The following is a 17,018-nucleotide window of genomic DNA, read 5'->3' on the forward strand; positions in this document are numbered from 1 at the left end:
GTGGATTATGCTTTAATATTTTGTGTGTCGTAAAATTATCCGTTCTTAACCACACAGTAGGATATATAAAAAAAAAAACCTTTTATAATATAACAATAATAATAAAACCACAGATGAATTTTCTTTTCTGAGTCTGTATGGACATTTGCTTGAATTTCTGAATGACAGTAAAAGAGAGCTTTGTTTATTGTCAACAAACACTTATATCAATCTTTAGACTTTGTTACTACAAAACATTCACTTGTAAAGTTTGTCACATTCAGTTTCAACAGGTGTAATTTTCATAAGGGTAACTTATTTACTGGTTTTCAATTGGGGTTATGTGGAATAGTTATCAGCAGTCAGTGTAAAATCTTTGTGAGATTTTCAAATAAAACGTTTTCAGCCAAAACAAAAATTATTTACAGCACAAATACAATCTATTGTTAAAATTTCCCCAAGAAACAAACAAAACAAAAAAATTTAATAATATGCAGATTTTGAACATACATGTTTTCAATTATAAAGAGGCTATTATTGAATTTCTTGACCTTATTATTCAGCTTGGATCTTGTAATAAGAAGTGGAATTTGTTATGTTGGCAATTTCCATGCTGGCAGCAGTCAAACATGTGCTAATGTAGCTAGCCAAATTAGCTAGTTTGGCTACAGCTAACTAGCTTTTACGCTTGAATTAACCCTTTGATTTATTGTTGTTGTTTTTTTAAAGCTACCAGATGTTTCAGATTACAAATACATGGTTATTGCATTAAAATAAAACTCAACTTGTCAAAGACAATTACTTGACATAAAACGGCTAACATTCAAAAGCTAATGATTCAGTTAGCTTGCATCTGGTAACTTAATCAGAATTTGGCTTTATGTCAGACACATTGACAGATTTGTTTACGTAGTGATTTTGACGTCGACATTTTAATTTATCAGTTCAAATGTAGGCGTTTTTGACAAACGGCGTAGTTCCGCTTCTCAAACTGCCAGACAGCGAGGTCACTGTGCGGCTGCTCCGACTGCTGCCGCTGCTCCGACTGCTGCTCCTCGATCCCGACAAAGAAGACCGGCTGGACTCCAAGGACAGGCTTGACTGAAACTCGGATCCTGATCTGGATCCCGAACCATATTCGGAGGTTCCGTTTGATCTGGGGGTGCGACCCGACCTGGCAGTACGCCCAGATTGGGAGGTGTGTGTCGACAAGGAGGACACATCCGAACGCTCGGACCGGGACGACAGCTCAGAGATGGATGACAGTTTGGTATTGGAGGTGACCTCTGACACGGCAGTAGAAGCTGTGGTGGGTTTGTTTTTCTCCAGGTCTGGCTGTGGTTTTACCTTAATCACCCTAAACAAACAAACATTTTAATAAGTAAAACTGGAAAATGAGCTGTTACCTGTAATCTTTTAACACATCGCTCTATCAGTTTGTTACTTTGAACATGACAAAACATGAAACATTTTAAGGAGCATGGCTGTCTTTGAAGGCACAAAATTCTGACCCAAGTATTATTTACTAAAATCCCGAAACATGTGCCCACTGAAGTTGTTTTATCGTTTATCGTCTGTGGAAGTAAGTACTGTAGTGTCACTTCAGTTTGGTTGCCCAATAGCAGGTAATGACTCCATTACTGACCTTTCACCTCTTCCACAGAGCGGCGTGCATACGGACCACAGATAGAAAAAACCACCAGTCATGTGAAAGGCCGAGCCCACCCAGCCAAGGAACAACGGAGTGCCAAGGCCGTAACTGAAAACGATTACATAAATACCGTGCAAGATTAATACACAAAGATTTTACCTGTGTTAAAAAGATAACAGATTTACAATGAAAAGAAAGTGATGGCTTCAAAGGTCAGGCGGTCAACATGCATGTTTGTTTGATTAACTTACTCGAGTCCAGTCAGGCCGGAATCGAAGTTTTTGATCATGACGTACTCTGAATACACGGCATACCCACATGTGGACAATGCACCTGAGAGAAAATCATGTTTAAAAATATTAACGGAGAATCCAGTCGACACACTTTGTTACATTCCTTATAATGGTTAGGTTTAGTAGATATCGTAAAGTTTCTCATTTTGGCATCCAGGAAAAACTCTTTTCATTTGGAAAAACGTATGAAGGGGGGACATGATTTAAAGCAATATAATAAAACGTGGAAATTACTAAGGACCAGGATTTATTAAATCATGTATATTTTGATTTAAAAAATCAAACATTTACCACTGATGATGTGGCACAATCCACCTATATAGATCTTCTTGTACTTTGAAGGGTCTTTTCCCCCAATACGGGTGCATTCCATACCCAACAGGCTGAGTACGAACCCCAGCATACCCAGAGAAAGAGCTCCCATCAGTAGGCCTCGCACTATTTGAACGTGCCCTTCAATCACCAAGACACACATTTATATGAGCAGATTTACAAACAAAGTGGTTACAGATCGAAGTACATGACTATGTGTTTACTTACCTTCCACAGACCAGAGCGCAGGGAAATCATAGCAATTACTGACTGCAGTTGAATCGGTGAAGCATTTTCTCCATAAGCTGGACCAGTGCCATGCCACTTTGATGATGGACGAACCACCCATACCACCAACTGAGGCGATCTTCCAGCCCTCCATGGCCATAGTGCAGGCCACAAAGATCCAGCCTAACACTGTCATTAAAAACCCCCAGATTTGGACCACTCTGATCTTCATCTTTCGGCCTATGCAGGTGGGTTCTCCTCTCGATTTCTCATCCAACAATGTTTACTGTCTCCAATGTAAAGCCAGATGTGGGGTCGAACTCCTACCCAACTCCTTTCTTCAAAGAAAGTCGAGCAGGTGAATCGGTCTGATGCTGTGCAGAAGGAGTGTCTACCAGATCAGGTGTTTCGTAGAATGTGGGTGGGAGACAGAATTCGCTCTGGTTCCCAGAAGCCACTGCTGAAAACTGCCAGATTAGAATCTAGACTAAAACCACTTAACCAAGCAAATATCAGGTTACACAGGACTTCATGCATCCACTCATGTTTCTCACAGATTCAGGAATATGTGCAAAATAAGACAGAATAAATAATGAAATAATTTTGACTTAAAACGTAGCAACTATGACTGAAAATGGTGAATATCAATATGCCAAACTGCCGTAGGGTCTTTGTACTTTTATATTCCTTATTATATCCCTCTTGTGGTTTCATGTTTTGTCACACAAAAAATAATGTTTGAGCACTTTAAGCAAATTTTTAATGTCAGAAATTACCAGAGTACATACAAAATGCAGTTTTTAACTAACCTGGCCCAGAATAAAGTTAATATACTCCTTTTAAATCAAAAGCTTCCTATTATTAACCACGTTTGTGGCTGAAGTCTAGTTAAAATGTGGCCTTAAATCAGATTGAAATGACCTAAAACGCAGCATTAATTCTCAAAACCTCTTCATTGCAGCTGATTTCTGTCATAAAATACCGGCACAACCTTTCAATTTCAACTTCACTTTTTGACACTTAACTTAGCACCAAGCATCTCTCCTCAAGCATACGTCTTAGTGTTTTTGTTTTTCGACTCCATCTTCTGTTTGATGCGACCATAAACCGTATGTTTCAGTTGTTGTTTCTACATGAAGTATGTAAAAGCGCGACTGGTATGAGTTGAGCTGCTTGAAGCATCGCTCTCGATTGTGCCTTGGGCTGTAAGCTGTTGGTTATTGGTCATTTCACCAGGTACGCACTGTGCCATGGTTCCCAGAAATACACCAAAGGGTCTTTGTGCTGTTCTAATTACAGGTAAATCCAAGATAATGAGTGTTCCCGGGAGCAATGAATGTTCTCATAGCAGAGATGAAAGAACTGTTCTTTGCTACTAGTTCCAGTTGGCTTTTGATGCAAGTTATTCTAGTGATTTATTAAAAATGAACAACTGCTCAGGTAGCCCTTCTTATTTATTTTTTTTAATCTTCTGGCTTCGTACAGAAGGTCTGGACTCTCGCCTAGTGAGAAACGATTGTTTCCTGGAAGCCGTGGACTCTGTTGAAGTTGAGATTTGTCCGTGATGTGTGTAATGCTCCAGCTCGACACAATGAAGCTTACCGAAAATTCATAAAAGCTTACAAAGTATTTTTCTTCAATATTTCTGAAATTGATCTAAAAATGTGAGTTTTTTGGCAGCAATTTTATTCTATCTACAATGGCCTTAGATATGTGCTTCTGTTATTGAGTTATTTCATAAAATATGGAAATCTATGCAGTTAACTTAAGAAGTAAGAGAGTTCACTTTGCTTCACACATAAGCGTTTCTTATGTGTTTCCTCGGCTCTCGTGGCTCCATTTGCAGACTGTTTGCCCTCTTGTTGTGTGTCGTCCCGAATGACGGTGCTCCTGTGTACAAGTATTTGCCTCTGCAAAAATTAGAAATCTATTTAAAAATGTGATTAGATATACTACCATATTTGCAAAGCTTAAAAATAATGCTGATCTTAAGCTGAAGCTTTCAGAAAGGGAGAGGCACAATAGAAGGCCACCTAAAATACAAAGCACGGATCCAGACCAGCCGACGAAGAGAGCCGCCCCCAGTTCAAACCTGCGTAGGGAAAAAAACTCAATTCTGACCAACAGGTTCATGGGAATCTTTGGGTGAAATGTTTTACGATCTTGGATACATACTTCTGTGCAACGAACATAGGGTCGAAGAAGTCTGTTATGATCCTACGAGCATATATGGAACATGCAGTCATGCAGCAGATCCCTGTTCAGACAACATTCATTAATTTCCAAAGGAAGTTTGTGTATTCTGGTTGATTTCTAACTCATATGTCAAAACTCGCCACTGAGAACAAAGTGGAGGCCCGACAGAACGGTCAGACGAGCCTTGGTGGTGTCCGAGCCCCCTATTTTTGTGCGCTTCATTTCCAGCAATGCCAAAGTGGCACCGAAGAAATCCAGGCACACGGCAGCGATCATCAAACCCCGACACACCTGGATATACACTGTAAGTGGAGAATAAAAAGGAATATTTGCGTCTTTACAATACCATCCTATCGACGTCTTCAACAAATGTTTAATAAAATGTTTAGACGAAACAATCGGACATACTTGGAATATTTCCCTCATTCCACCAAAAAATTGTGACATTTAAGCATAAGTACTCACTCCCATTGTAGATGCATTCTCAAATAAAATTCCTGCCAAAACTGCTTCAACAAAAATATTAAAGCCCAGTAATAAAACCTTAGTGAATTATTTGTTTAAAAGTTAACACGAAAATACATTTACAGGAACGACTAAAAGTATGTTGATATATTAGTAAAAACTACTCAAATCTGCTATTGTATGAGGTTGATATTTATGTTTGTACCCTTTGAAAGATACATTTAAAGGCCGTTCATGTTTCAGACTGGCAAGTAATGGTGCTGTCTCAATCTTAGTATATTCTGTATGTTTGTATTGTATGGCCTTTGTTTATTGTTGCAACTTATGATGAAAATATTAAGCTCACAATCCATTTTCCCTGTTGCTGATTTACACAAGTACACAATGCTATACCTCAATATGGTCTTGGCTTCTAGCAGTCACAAAGTTTAAACATCCACCAACTCACCGTCCAGAGCCAGCATCGAGGGGAAGTCTTTGCAGTTGGACAACCCCCTGGAATCAGTCACACACGTTTTCCACAGATTAGACCAGAACGTTGCTGTCGTGATAACCGTCCCATCCACGGACGACACCTTCCAGTAGTCCGTGGGCACTGTGGATGATACCAAGATCCACCCAGACATGGTTAGAAGAAAGGCAACGATCTCCGTTACCATGTTGCCCATTTTTTCCACACTGGATTTGGTTCAGAGTGAGATCTTTTCCTCAGGAGAGATTGGAGAGAAAGTGGGTTGGTCTGAATAGGAGAGGTATGTTGAAGTTGGCAGTTGTGCAGAATTTTGCTTCTACTTCACCTGCCCAGCCTGGGAGGCCTTGGTGAACAGCCAGAGATAATGAAATGTATTCAGGAAGTGTTGTGGATGGATCTGCTCTGATTCATTACTTTAGATCCATAATCTCTGCAAGGGGAATGTGAGGTTAGTCTTTAATTAAGAAAAACTAAAATGTTTTTAATTGACAGGGGGAACTACAAGGAGTCGAAAATAGGACATGACTGGGAGTCAACAGCTTTGTCCACAGTGTTTCTTCTCTTAAGAGGAGTATGGTTGCTTCTTGATCATAACTAATCAAAATTTTAATTTCTAGACTTTGTTTTCTCCCTTGAGCAAAACATCTCTTACTGCATAATAGCGCCATCATGTGGCAGAAAGAAGAAACCGTTTTTACTGTTCTCTCATGGTTACATGTGAGACAGTCAGGACTCTTTGCTCTAAAACGCTAAATATGAAGTAACAATTGGCTACATCTGGGAATCCTGAACCACCTAACATCTTAAAATACTGAGGAGGAGCAGCATCTGGTGAGCATCCACTAGATGGCGGTGTTTCTCACCTAATTGTGGAGATTGGCTAGACTTTTCTTTGATTTTTTTTTTTTTTTTTTACTGAAAAGCGTGAAAAACTTTTGGGGATCTCAACAATCCTTCAATTTTTCTAGTATTGGATGTTTAAACCTTGGAGTGGCCGGATGTTTTGTTCTATACAAGTTTAACTTCACAGATGATTATCTATTATTGATCTTCTATCAGTGCAGGAATGATATGCAGCTGTTTAATTTTAACAACAGCGTTGGACTTTGAGCTCAGATGGGGTGGGGGAACATGAAGAGTAGTGTGAGTAGTATGGAAGTCTGAGACAGACTGAAAATTAAAGACCTGTGTGAAATTTATAAGGAGGAGGTGGATGTGTTGGCACAGGTCCCACTCGTATTCCGTACTCAGGTCGAGGTGACTCAGCATTTTAGGATCTGCAATAATCTGGTGCCAGAAAACATCCCATATTTGAGTGCTGACCTGATTTTGAGCAGTTCAAAGAAAAGATAAGTCCTCCTAATCTTGGTTCATTCCAGAGAAGGAAACATTTTAATTAACAGAAACATTATTAAGACGCTAGCGGCTCCTCTCCAGGCTACCTGTTTTATAAGCGCTCATCAGACAGTGTCTGGGGTCATAAACTGGGAACAGGTAGAACCTTTGCAGGGGAAGAATTCCAGGAAATCCAAGCTCAGCTATTTTTACTGTCAGTAAATGGCACAGAGGCAGGTGCTGTGAGTGTCTTTATGAAATCTCTAGATAGTTAAACCCTCAGACGTACGTTACCATGGCTGCTGTTGCTGGGATGTTTCCGAAAGGCCTCTTGGTTAATCCTGTAAAGCAGCCAATTCAAAGGGAAACAGCTGGTACAGGTGGTTTATGTGATATTGTATGCTGATCATCACGATCATCTGATAACTTTGGGTAGGAAAATTGTCAATTGGTAACGACAGCATTGGTTTTGTTTCTACAGTATTTAGTATCAAAAGCCAATATTGCTTATCACTCCCTAAACAAGGATTTGAATTTGCTTGTGTTGCTTCTCGTGATTAAATAAAGGATACATACATTAAGTGCAAAATAGAGAAACATAATGTTGTATGACCTGGTGCATGACTGATTTTTACAGAGACCAGTAAAGACAGTGTTGCAGTCACCTAATCTGCGGAAACTAAAAGGCATGCACTAGTCTTTCTGTGGCCGGTGTTGATGAAATCCTTTATTCTGGCAATGTTTTTAAGTAAGCTGATTCGGTAACAGAGATTTTGTGCTTGTGAACTTCCAGACCCAAGACAGGCTCCTTGCATTCTCTGTGGTTTTTAACCCAATTGACTCTTGCCGTGTTCTGATCTTAAGCCATGGATTTTGGGACCGTAAACAATAACTTCTGTTATATTTGTGTTGAATAAAAAAAAAAATAAAAGCATTCATTTGTTGACGTTACGGGAACATTCGGTGAGTTCAGTGTATTAGGGTCATACATTGACACCACAAAATAAAGTTGTGTGTCATCAGCATCAAAAGTATATGCCCTGTTCTTGTGTAGCTCTTTATTAAAGTCCAGAGGACTTCAAAGCACTTCTGTTTTTTCCAAAGGCCTTTGCCAAAAGTAGGAGATTGGATGTTTGTTTGTGTTTACATGCTGATGCATCTTCATGTGTTTTCTATAAAACATGTTTATCGCTCCTGTTCTAAAAGCTGTTTAACTAAAACTCGACGGTCAGTAAGAAGGCAGCAAGGTGTTGATTTCATTGTAACTCTTGGTTAAACATGTATATTTCCTCACAAATATGATAGGAGATGAAGGTTTCATCTGTGAGTGATTGAGGAACAGAGCACATGTCTTTAGTGTTGAGAACAGCGTGGGAAAGCTGTACTTATCCACTGGCCGTTATTCTTTGAATAATCTCCCGCTGTCTTCTCTCCTTTGGCCTTTCTCCTAGTCAGTGCTAGCTAAACATCGACAGGAGGAAAACGTGAGTCATGGAGCCTTGGCCATTCTGCTTTGTAACGGTGACGGTATCATTGTTTATCTCAGCACCATGCGAGTGAGTTGCTTCAGAAGATTCCTTGAGTACGATAGCAGCAATAGGAGGCTGAAGGGAGTGCCATGCTGGGAAGTAACCCAGCAGGAAACACCTGTGGAGAGTCAAGGAGCTTCTCTCAAATGCAGGCTCCCTCTGTTTATGCACAGGATATCCTCTCTGTGTGGACAGCATGCCTTGGGGGTCTTTCTGTATCAAACCAAGGAGTGAGAAAATAAAAGGAAGTTTCTCCACTGTGGAAAGTTGAGGGGAAAACTCCTCACTACCTTATTTCAGTCCTCTCACGTGACAATTGGGGTATGAGTTACCTTCTAAAAAGTCCTATGAGCATTGAACTGTCATCGTGATGTAAACATACAGTGAGACATACCATGTGACAGAAATAAAGGAACTTGAACTTATGCTGACTCATAAAAATGTGATTTTAACGAATGGACCACTGGAGATTTATTTGGACATCTTTAACTTATTGTAAGTCTGGTATAAAGTACCCTGCATAATTTATTTGTTCCCCATTTAAACATGTTAATACCTCAGACCTCATTGATTTATATTGGACATTTATTTAGACTTAGACTTAGACTTGACTTTATTGATCCCTTGGGAAGACTCCCTCAGGAAATTATAGTTACCAGCAGCTCACAGGCAAAAATGTGGCACACAGTAAGCATACATAAAAGAATACAAAAAAATACAAATTAAATACAAAACAAAGAATATAAATACAACACAAAAGGAAATTATAGCAATTTGGTGGATAGATTGACCAGTGATATGGTATGGCCTGATAAATATGGAGTTCACATTTGTAGAAAAACTACTCCTTCTTCCCTCTGTCCTGTGTCACCTCCGACCCCCAGTGAGGAGTTGTACAGTCTGAAGGCGTGGGGGACAAAGGAGTTCTTGAATCTATTGGTCCGGCACTTGGGAAGCAGCAGTCTGTCACTGAACAGGCTCCTCTGGCTGCTGATGACGGCGTGTAGAGGGTGGCTGCTATCGTCCATGATGTCCAGCAGTTTGTTCAGTGTCCTCGCCTCTGCCACCGTCACCAGAGAGTCCAGCTTCATGCCGACCACAGAGCCGGCACGCCTGATCAGTTTGTCCAGTCTGGACGTTCCTTCTTGGATGTGCTGCCTCCCCAGCACACCACGGTGTAGAAGAGGACACTGGCGATCACTGACTGGTAGAACATCCACAGCAGTTTGCTGCAGATGTTAAAGGACCGCAGTCTCCTCAGGAAGTACATCCTGCTCTGCACCTTCCCGTACAGGTGGCTGGTATGTTTTGACCAATCCAGTTTACTGTCCAGCCACAGCCTTAGGTACTTGTAGGAGCCCATGACCTCAACCTCCGTTCCCTCTAGTACGACTGGTCTCGGCTTTGGTCTGGACCTCCCAAAGTCTATAACCAGCTCCTTCGTCTTAGAGGTGTTGAGTTCCAGGTGGTTTGTGTGGCACCAGAGAGCAAAGTCCCTCACCAGACAGCGATATTCCTCCTCTCCGTCGTCCCTGATACATCCGACTATGGGTGTGTCATCAGCATACTTCTGTATGTGACACAGCTCCGAGTTGTAGTGGAAGTCAGAGGAGTACAGGGTGAAGAGAAGAGGGGCCAGCACTGTGCCCTGAGGGGCTCCTGTGCTGCTGACCACAGTGTCAGACACGGTGTCCTTTAGCCTGACATACTGTGGCCTGTTGGTGAGGTAACTATGGATCCAGGTGACCAGGTGCTGGTCCACTCCCATGCTGTTTAGTTTGTCCTGGAGCAGAAGGGGCTGGATTGTATTAAAGGCACTGGAGAAGTCCAAGAAAAGGATCCTCACTGTGCCACTGCCCTTATCCAGGTGGGAGTGGGCCCGGTGCAGCAGGTAGAGGATGGCATCCACACAACATCTGCCTGGTAGGCGAATTGCAAGAGGTCCTGATGTTCCACCTGAGGTCTGAGGAGGCCGAGGAAGAGCCGCTCCAACGTCTTCATCAGGTGTGAAGTGAGTGCCACGGGCCGAAAGTCATTCAGCTCGCTGGGCCTGTTCTTCTTGGGCACTGGGACGATGCAGGATGTCTTCCAGAGGGTGGGCACTTCCCTTAGCTGCAGGCTGAGGTTGAAGATCCGCTGTAGTGGCTCTCCCAGTTCAGCAGCGCAGGTCTTCAGCAGCCTTGGACACACCTGGTCCGGCCCTGCTGCTTTCCTGGGCTTGAGCTTCCTCAGCTGTTCTCTGACCTGGTCTGTGGTGATGTGGGGTGGAGGTTGTGCTGAGGTGTGGGGGGGTTGTCAGTGTTTTGTTGTCTGTGGGGAGGTGTGGTAAGGAGCAGAGGTGGCTGCAGTGAGAGAGGGGGTTGGGGGCGCACAGACTGGTTGAACCTGTTGAAGAAGTTGTTCAGTTCGTTTGCCCTCTCCATTGTTCCCCCAACGACTCTGGTCTTTGTGTTGAGGCCAGTGATGGTCCTCACACCTTCCCAGACCTCCCTCATGTTGTTCTCTCTCAGCTTCTGCTCCACCTTTCTCCTGTAGCTGTCTTTTGCTTCCCTCACACACTGCTTCACCTCCTGCTGTGCTGCCTTCATGGCCTCCCTGTCTCCTCTCCTGAAGGCAACCTTCTTCTTGTTGAGGACAGTTTTGACTTCCCGCGTTATTTTCTTTTACATTTTATCTCCTAAATAAAATTATTTGCAAAATATTTTAAATTCACAACAATGTACTACTGTATATGTAATTTATGTACATCACATAAACTACTTAGAAAATTCATTGAAGTCTTGGATTGTGATGTCACAAAAATGTGGATGAACTGAATTTCAAATGTATTCTAAAACTGTTATTTTTGAGATATTTAATTATTTTTAACCAATCTTTAAAGACAAATGTATAAGCGGAAATATTTTAGATATATTCTAAGTAAAAATTATATGTAGGTAAACTGTCGAAAAGCACCGTGAACAACCAGCCAATAGCATAGCAGGAATGTTTTTCTGGCCAATCAGGTGTATTGAGGGCGGGGCTAAAGGGAGTTTTTTCCGTTTCTTTCATTTCTCTTCAGCGCCTTAGGCCGGACGTAAAGGTTTACGTAAACTCACATTCGGGGGGAGCCTTGCCCTCGTGTAACATGCATGTCCTACAAAGTTATAACACGTAACCGGGAGCTGCAGTTTTGAAAAGCGGGGAGACGCAGCGAAACCTCCCGGTTAGTCATGGAGAAAGTCCGGAAAGATGGCAAGAAGAACCCGGCGGCGACGGCGAACATTCTGTCCAAGATATTCTTCTGGTGAGTGGGCGCTGAGCGCTACCTGTGCTGAACCGGCTGGTTTTTATCGGGAGGAATTTCGCGGGGAGTTTAAAAGTGGACTCGGTTTGGGTAGGAAGTGTGACTTTCACTGTTTCGTTTCACACAAAGTTAGTCTGACGGGACAACGTCATGCACGAGCTGGAGGAAACAACCGGGCATGTGCGACAAATCAATATCATTTACGTCTAGTTCCAGCGCAGGTGTTTTAGATTATGCAGCTAAACCTAACGTCCTGTAAACTATTGCATGACGGTGTTTTCACATTTTATAAAACTTTGTGTGTTTTTAAATAAACTTTTAGGATGTATTTTTCCCTTTTCAGTACGTAAAACGCTTTTAAACCAAACAACAGTCTGAATCACCACAGGATTGTTTTACACACAGACATTCAAAATCCATTTTTATTACACTATTTATTTGTCTGGTTTGAATTATTTTGTGCCTGATTGATGCCAAAAAAATCTGTTTTGATCATTCTAAGAATTTGCACATTGAAAATTTGAACAAATAGTTACAGCATAGTTGTAAAACAAAAAACAAACAAACATGTCACTCTGAAAGATCCTCTCTGATTTTAGAAAACTCTTCTTTCAATTGAAGAGCAGGACGTTTCCCTCACCTCTGGAAATCTCCTCTGTCTGGGTCATATATCAGCTGACCCTTAAGAAAAAGGTCTAGTGCAAGAATGCACACAGTCTGGGTCGGGTTTTCCAAACAGAGAGTGACACGGTTTGGGAAGTTTCAAGCTCTTGATTTGCTGTGTAAAATTATCTCAATTCCAAAATACGAGCATTAAAGTGTCATTCATCTCCTGGCCAAACACTATGAAAAACACACAAACCTTTCTTGCTTATTATATGGTAGTCTGAGTCATTTTTCCTGTTTGTGCCCTGAGGTCTGCCTCCATCAGATTAGCTGAATCTGTTTCACCAACATTTTCCAGTAATGTTTACAATCTTTAGTAATGGCTGACTAATCTTTAGTCATGGCTGACTTTGATGGGTTTTGCATCCATTTCCAAGACTGTGTGGATCTAATCTGCTGAATGAAATCATGAAATCCTTTTCCTCTCTTCATCAGGTGGCTGAACCCTCTGTTCAGGATCGGCTACAAGCGCAGGTTGGAGGAGGAAGACATGTATGAAGTGCTCCATGAGGACAGGTCAGAGGTGCTGGGAAAAGAGCTGCAGAGGTACACAAACTGCACGAATAAAGGCCTTAAAATATCTTAAGATCAGTTTTTTTCTTTTTTTTCTTCTTCTTTTTTTACATTTTGTCTTGACAAGACTATATAATCTTGTATTTTTTGCGTTTTTATTGGACATTTCTGGCAGGCAAGAGCGTTAGACACCCTCCAGACTATTGGATCTACCACTCGCTAGTTGCTAATACACGCTTGCTAGTGCAAATGTAACGACAGAGTTCATTCACTTCTGTAAATATTTATTACCTTTACAGAATAAAGGTAATAATTATTACCTTTATTCTGAAGGTAATATACCAGTTTTTTGCTTTTCCAACAGAAAGCAAAAAACTGTCAAAAACGTCCAAATCCTGTTTATTTCTTAACGTAATAAGATAAATGGAGATATTTGCTTTAATATATTCAGCTTCAACTGGTGTTTGTTCAAAATGTTACTTTGCTGCTTGGGTATTATTTGACTTCCTGTGGCCAAATATTGAGCTTCTTAAAAGCGTTTATCATTTGATAAATGAGCTTTAAGAGTTATCCTTTAAAACCTGCGATTTCTGATCTCAGGCATCTGTTTGTCTAGCCTGTTAAAATGTCCTACGGTTAGTTGTCGGAGATAAGATGAAGGAAATATCAGCCGTGTTACGATGATGATGATATGTGGGTATTTGTGGGAATGGAGTTTAACTTCCTGATAGGTCAGTTTTTTCCCCTGAAGCACAGTGAAGTCATGGTCATTTATTAGATTATCTGTTATATTAGGACCAAAACATTTAATTTTCATGTTTTCCTGCAAGTTATGAACCACTATGTATCGGATTCTGAAAGTTCTTACAGCCACTAGGGAGAAGGTAATATACCATATGAACAATGTGTGTTTCCATGTCATTTTTTTTTAAATAAGACAAAAAACACTTGAGAATTAACCTAAATAATCCCTTTTTTCCATTTTCAAAAATACAAATGTATAAATGCAAACACTGGCACAGTGTTTAAGGTTGATGGTCACCCATAAATGCGTCAATAAAAGCAACAGAGACATAAAAACTGGATATTTCTTTAAAACTAATTAAGACTAAATGGGAACTTGTTCAACATTTGATCCCAATCTTTATTCTCAAAATTTGTCAATTTGTTTCTTGAATAAAAACTAAAGCACATCTAATGGACCAAACAGTCATAAAATAGTGAAGAAAAAAAACCTCGTCTGTAAGAAGGTGCATCCTTTGATTTGATGTGAGGTTATTAAAGTTTGCACCAATGTTACTGTAGGCCGTCGATGTGTTCATACCTGCCTGCGACCTGTTTGTTCCTGAACAAATGCCGCTGCCGTCTCGGAGGCAGGGCTGGCCTCGTCTCCATTCAAAGATTTCTAAGCCGATAGACCTCGACTTATCCACTTCCGGTCCTTCTCTGTCACAGATACTGGGACCAGGAGGTGCAGAAAGCTGCCAAAGAGATGAGGACACCTGGGCTGACCAAAGTCATCATCCAGTGCTACTGGAAGTCCTATGGAATGCTGGGACTCTTTACACTTGTAGAGGTCAGAGGTCTGTCTGTGTGAAATGTTCAAGGTTCTGATACAAACTGGGAAAACAGGGTTGTATTCTTCCCCATCCTATTGACTTAAACATTTTCATCCATAGTTTCTATTTTCTGTCCAATCCTATGTTTTTAAGCCTGCACCGATCTACGTTTTTCACCTCCAATACCGAGACCGATATCTGAGGCTTAGCGTCAGCCGATTCCAATACTTGACTTAAAATGTTAGGTTTTTTTAAATGCAGACATAAATGTACTCATTTACAAATATATTTGATAACGCTGCACCACTACAGACAATTTAAATACACCAATAGTTTGTAAATGTCGCAACATTCAAAAGGTGTAGGAGTACTGATTGTTTCAAAGAATATCTGATTTGAAGTGTTTTTTTAAGTCTGCAGGGAATTTTTTTCAATTTTCTTATCTTTAATTATCTCGTCTCTCCTGGAATGCAGGAATCCATCAGAGTGATCCAGCCAGTTTTTTTGGGGGAAGTGATTCAGTACTTTGAGAATTATAATCCAGATGACAGAAATTCTTTGAATAAGACCCTGGGCTACGCGGCCGGCCTGTCCGCCTGCACCTTCTGCCTGGCAGTGATCCATCACCTCTACTTCTACCACGTCCTGAGAGCAGGCATGAAGATCAGAGTGGCCATGTGTCACATGATCTACAGGAAGGTCTGTATCAGGGAAAATGAGGTTCTGATTATCATTTAGCAGTTTAATCCTGGCACTGTCTGTCAGAGTAGATCAGTTTTCCTTTAACCATTGCTTCTTCTTTTATTTTTTTCTCAGGCTCTGTGCCTTAGCAGTTCAGCCATGGGAAAGACAACCACAGGCCAAATAGTCAACCTTTTGTCCAATGACGTCAACAAGTTTGACGAGGTATGAGAAAATGAGCTGCTGTGTCTTTTTCAGGGTTCGATGCTGCCCCAAAAAATTTTTTCGACCTGAACTTCTCCACCTTTTGCCACAAATTGTGATGTGTTTTAATTGTCAACACAAAGTGAATTTCCTTCTAAATGTCTTACAAATGAATATCTGAAATGTATGAAAATACCTGAGGAACAATGCAGCCTTTTTGAAAAATTAAACTCTGAAATGTTTTCTTCAGCTTCGAAGCACAAATTTAATTTCTACTTTCTTTGTTTCTTAAAAAGACTCCAGTTAATCTGGCATGTATAAAACCACAAAAATGTGGGCTGTTTTTCCAAAGTATTCCCCACATATTTCACTTTGAATTGCGTTTCATCTGCTGACATCTGGGACCAAAAACTTTTCCCACATCGATGTCTTCCTAAATTAGTATTACGATGATAACAAAAAAATGCTAAAGATCTGAAAAACGTAGTATTTCTTTTAGTTTTAACAAACAGGATTTAGTGTGTTCATTCAATTTCTTTGCACTATTAAAGATACAAGTTTAAAGTCGGCTCGATAAGAGATAAATGTCCTAAATGGCACACACTCTGCCTCCCTCACTGTAGAGAATGTTCCTAGTTACTAAATTTCTCCACCTTTGTGCTTTCTGTGCCTGTTTACCGTCTGTTGCTGCAGGAGTAACAGAGTTCACCAAATATTTGTTTAATTTTTTCCCATTCTGCAATTTTTCCTCTTTTTTTCTGCATCTTTTTTTCTCTTTTGATTCACCATTCCATATTCATCAGCAGTGACAAACATCCTCCAAGCTATCTGACTCTTGGTTTGTGCTCAAGTTAAATGATGCGATGGGGTTGGCGCAGTGTTAGAAAATGATCAAATGATTAATTTCCTAGGCTGTCGGTTAACATAAATGTTTTGACATGGCCCGGTGCCTGATCATCACTCCACCTAGTCGTGTCAGAAATGTGTTTGCCACAAGCTGTGTGGGTCTCTGTTTAAGGCCTCATTACCCTCTGAGCACTGAACTCTGTTTGTGTGCGAGGAATGCAGAGTTTCGTGTTAATCTGCGGGCAGAGCGTGCTGTGAAAGCCCCGGCTTCTGGAGGGAGTTTGTTTTCTGGCAGTGGGTGGGATGGTAATGACAGCGTGTCACGCTTTCATACCTGACTGGACCTGAGCCCGTTTGACAGAAGGAAGAAGAAACTCTCACCTTGATGGAAACTTAGATTTTTTTTTTTTTCTAATGTTATATTGCGGTTCAACCCTGACTCCTTGTCTCTAGGTGACTATTTTCCTGCACTTCCTGTGGGTGGGGCCACTTCAGGCAGCTGCAGTTGTGGGGCTGCTGTGGGATGAAATTGGCCCCTCCTGCTTGGCGGGAATGGGGGTCCTCCTGTTCCTGATGCCCACCCAAACCATGTTTGGAAGACTCTTTTCTAAGTTCAGGTAAAACACACACACACCGGATGAGACCCTTGTTCAGTAATTGTAGTTGTCTTTATCAAAGTCTTTTTATTTTGTTTTTACAATAATAAACTTTATTTAGAAATGCTCAAACATAAACGTCATCATTTCACGTGTTGTACCAGATTGTAGCAAAAGCTAATTCGCATCTGCAGTAACTTGATAGGT

The 17,018-nt window shown here is 41.0% G+C and overlaps 3 protein-coding genes across 4 annotated transcripts in view; 1 reads left to right on the top strand and 2 right to left on the bottom strand.

The window, feature by feature from the left end:
- Positions 1-138: 138 nt before the first annotated feature.
- On the bottom strand, positions 139-2,812 carry cldn10e (claudin 10e). Its single transcript, XM_055059061.1, has 5 exons — positions 2,464-2,812; positions 2,215-2,376; positions 1,882-1,963; positions 1,625-1,738; positions 139-1,336 (listed from the first exon to the last, which is right to left on the bottom strand). The coding sequence occupies exons 1-5, from the start codon at positions 2,693-2,695 to the stop codon at positions 925-927; spliced, it is 1,002 nt and encodes a 333-aa protein (XP_054915036.1). The 5' UTR covers positions 2,696-2,812; the 3' UTR covers positions 139-924.
- The window catches only part of abcc4 (ATP-binding cassette, sub-family C (CFTR/MRP), member 4), a 25,530-nt gene continuing 11,155 nt past the window's right edge, over positions 2,644-17,018 (top strand). Inside the window, exons 1-6 of one of the 2 annotated variants that reach the window (XM_055059060.1) lie at positions 2,644-2,711; positions 12,848-12,958; positions 14,381-14,501; positions 14,959-15,183; positions 15,301-15,390; positions 16,669-16,832. In XM_055059060.1, coding sequence (XP_054915035.1) covers positions 12,903-12,958; positions 14,381-14,501; positions 14,959-15,183; positions 15,301-15,390; positions 16,669-16,832 — 656 coding nt within the window. In that variant the 5' untranslated portion in view covers positions 2,644-2,711; positions 12,848-12,902. Of the gene's footprint in view, positions 2,712-11,521; positions 11,747-12,847; positions 12,959-14,380; positions 14,502-14,958; positions 15,184-15,300; positions 15,391-16,668; positions 16,833-17,018 lie in introns of those variants that run through there. The other variant, XM_055059058.1, reaches the window with a different exon arrangement.
- Positions 4,256-5,792, bottom strand: cldn10a (claudin 10a). The gene is made up of 5 exons (XM_055059062.1): positions 5,573-5,792; positions 4,800-4,961; positions 4,639-4,720; positions 4,453-4,555; positions 4,256-4,375 (listed from the first exon to the last, which is right to left on the bottom strand). Exons 1-5 carry the CDS (start codon positions 5,790-5,792, stop codon positions 4,256-4,258), a joined length of 687 nt encoding a protein of 228 aa, XP_054915037.1.

Source organism: Poeciliopsis prolifica, unplaced genomic scaffold, assembly GCF_027474105.1.
Source record: "Poeciliopsis prolifica strain line A6 unplaced genomic scaffold, Auburn_PproV2 SCAFFOLD053, whole genome shotgun sequence".
Classification (NCBI taxonomy): domain Eukaryota; kingdom Metazoa; phylum Chordata; class Actinopteri; order Cyprinodontiformes; family Poeciliidae; genus Poeciliopsis; species Poeciliopsis prolifica.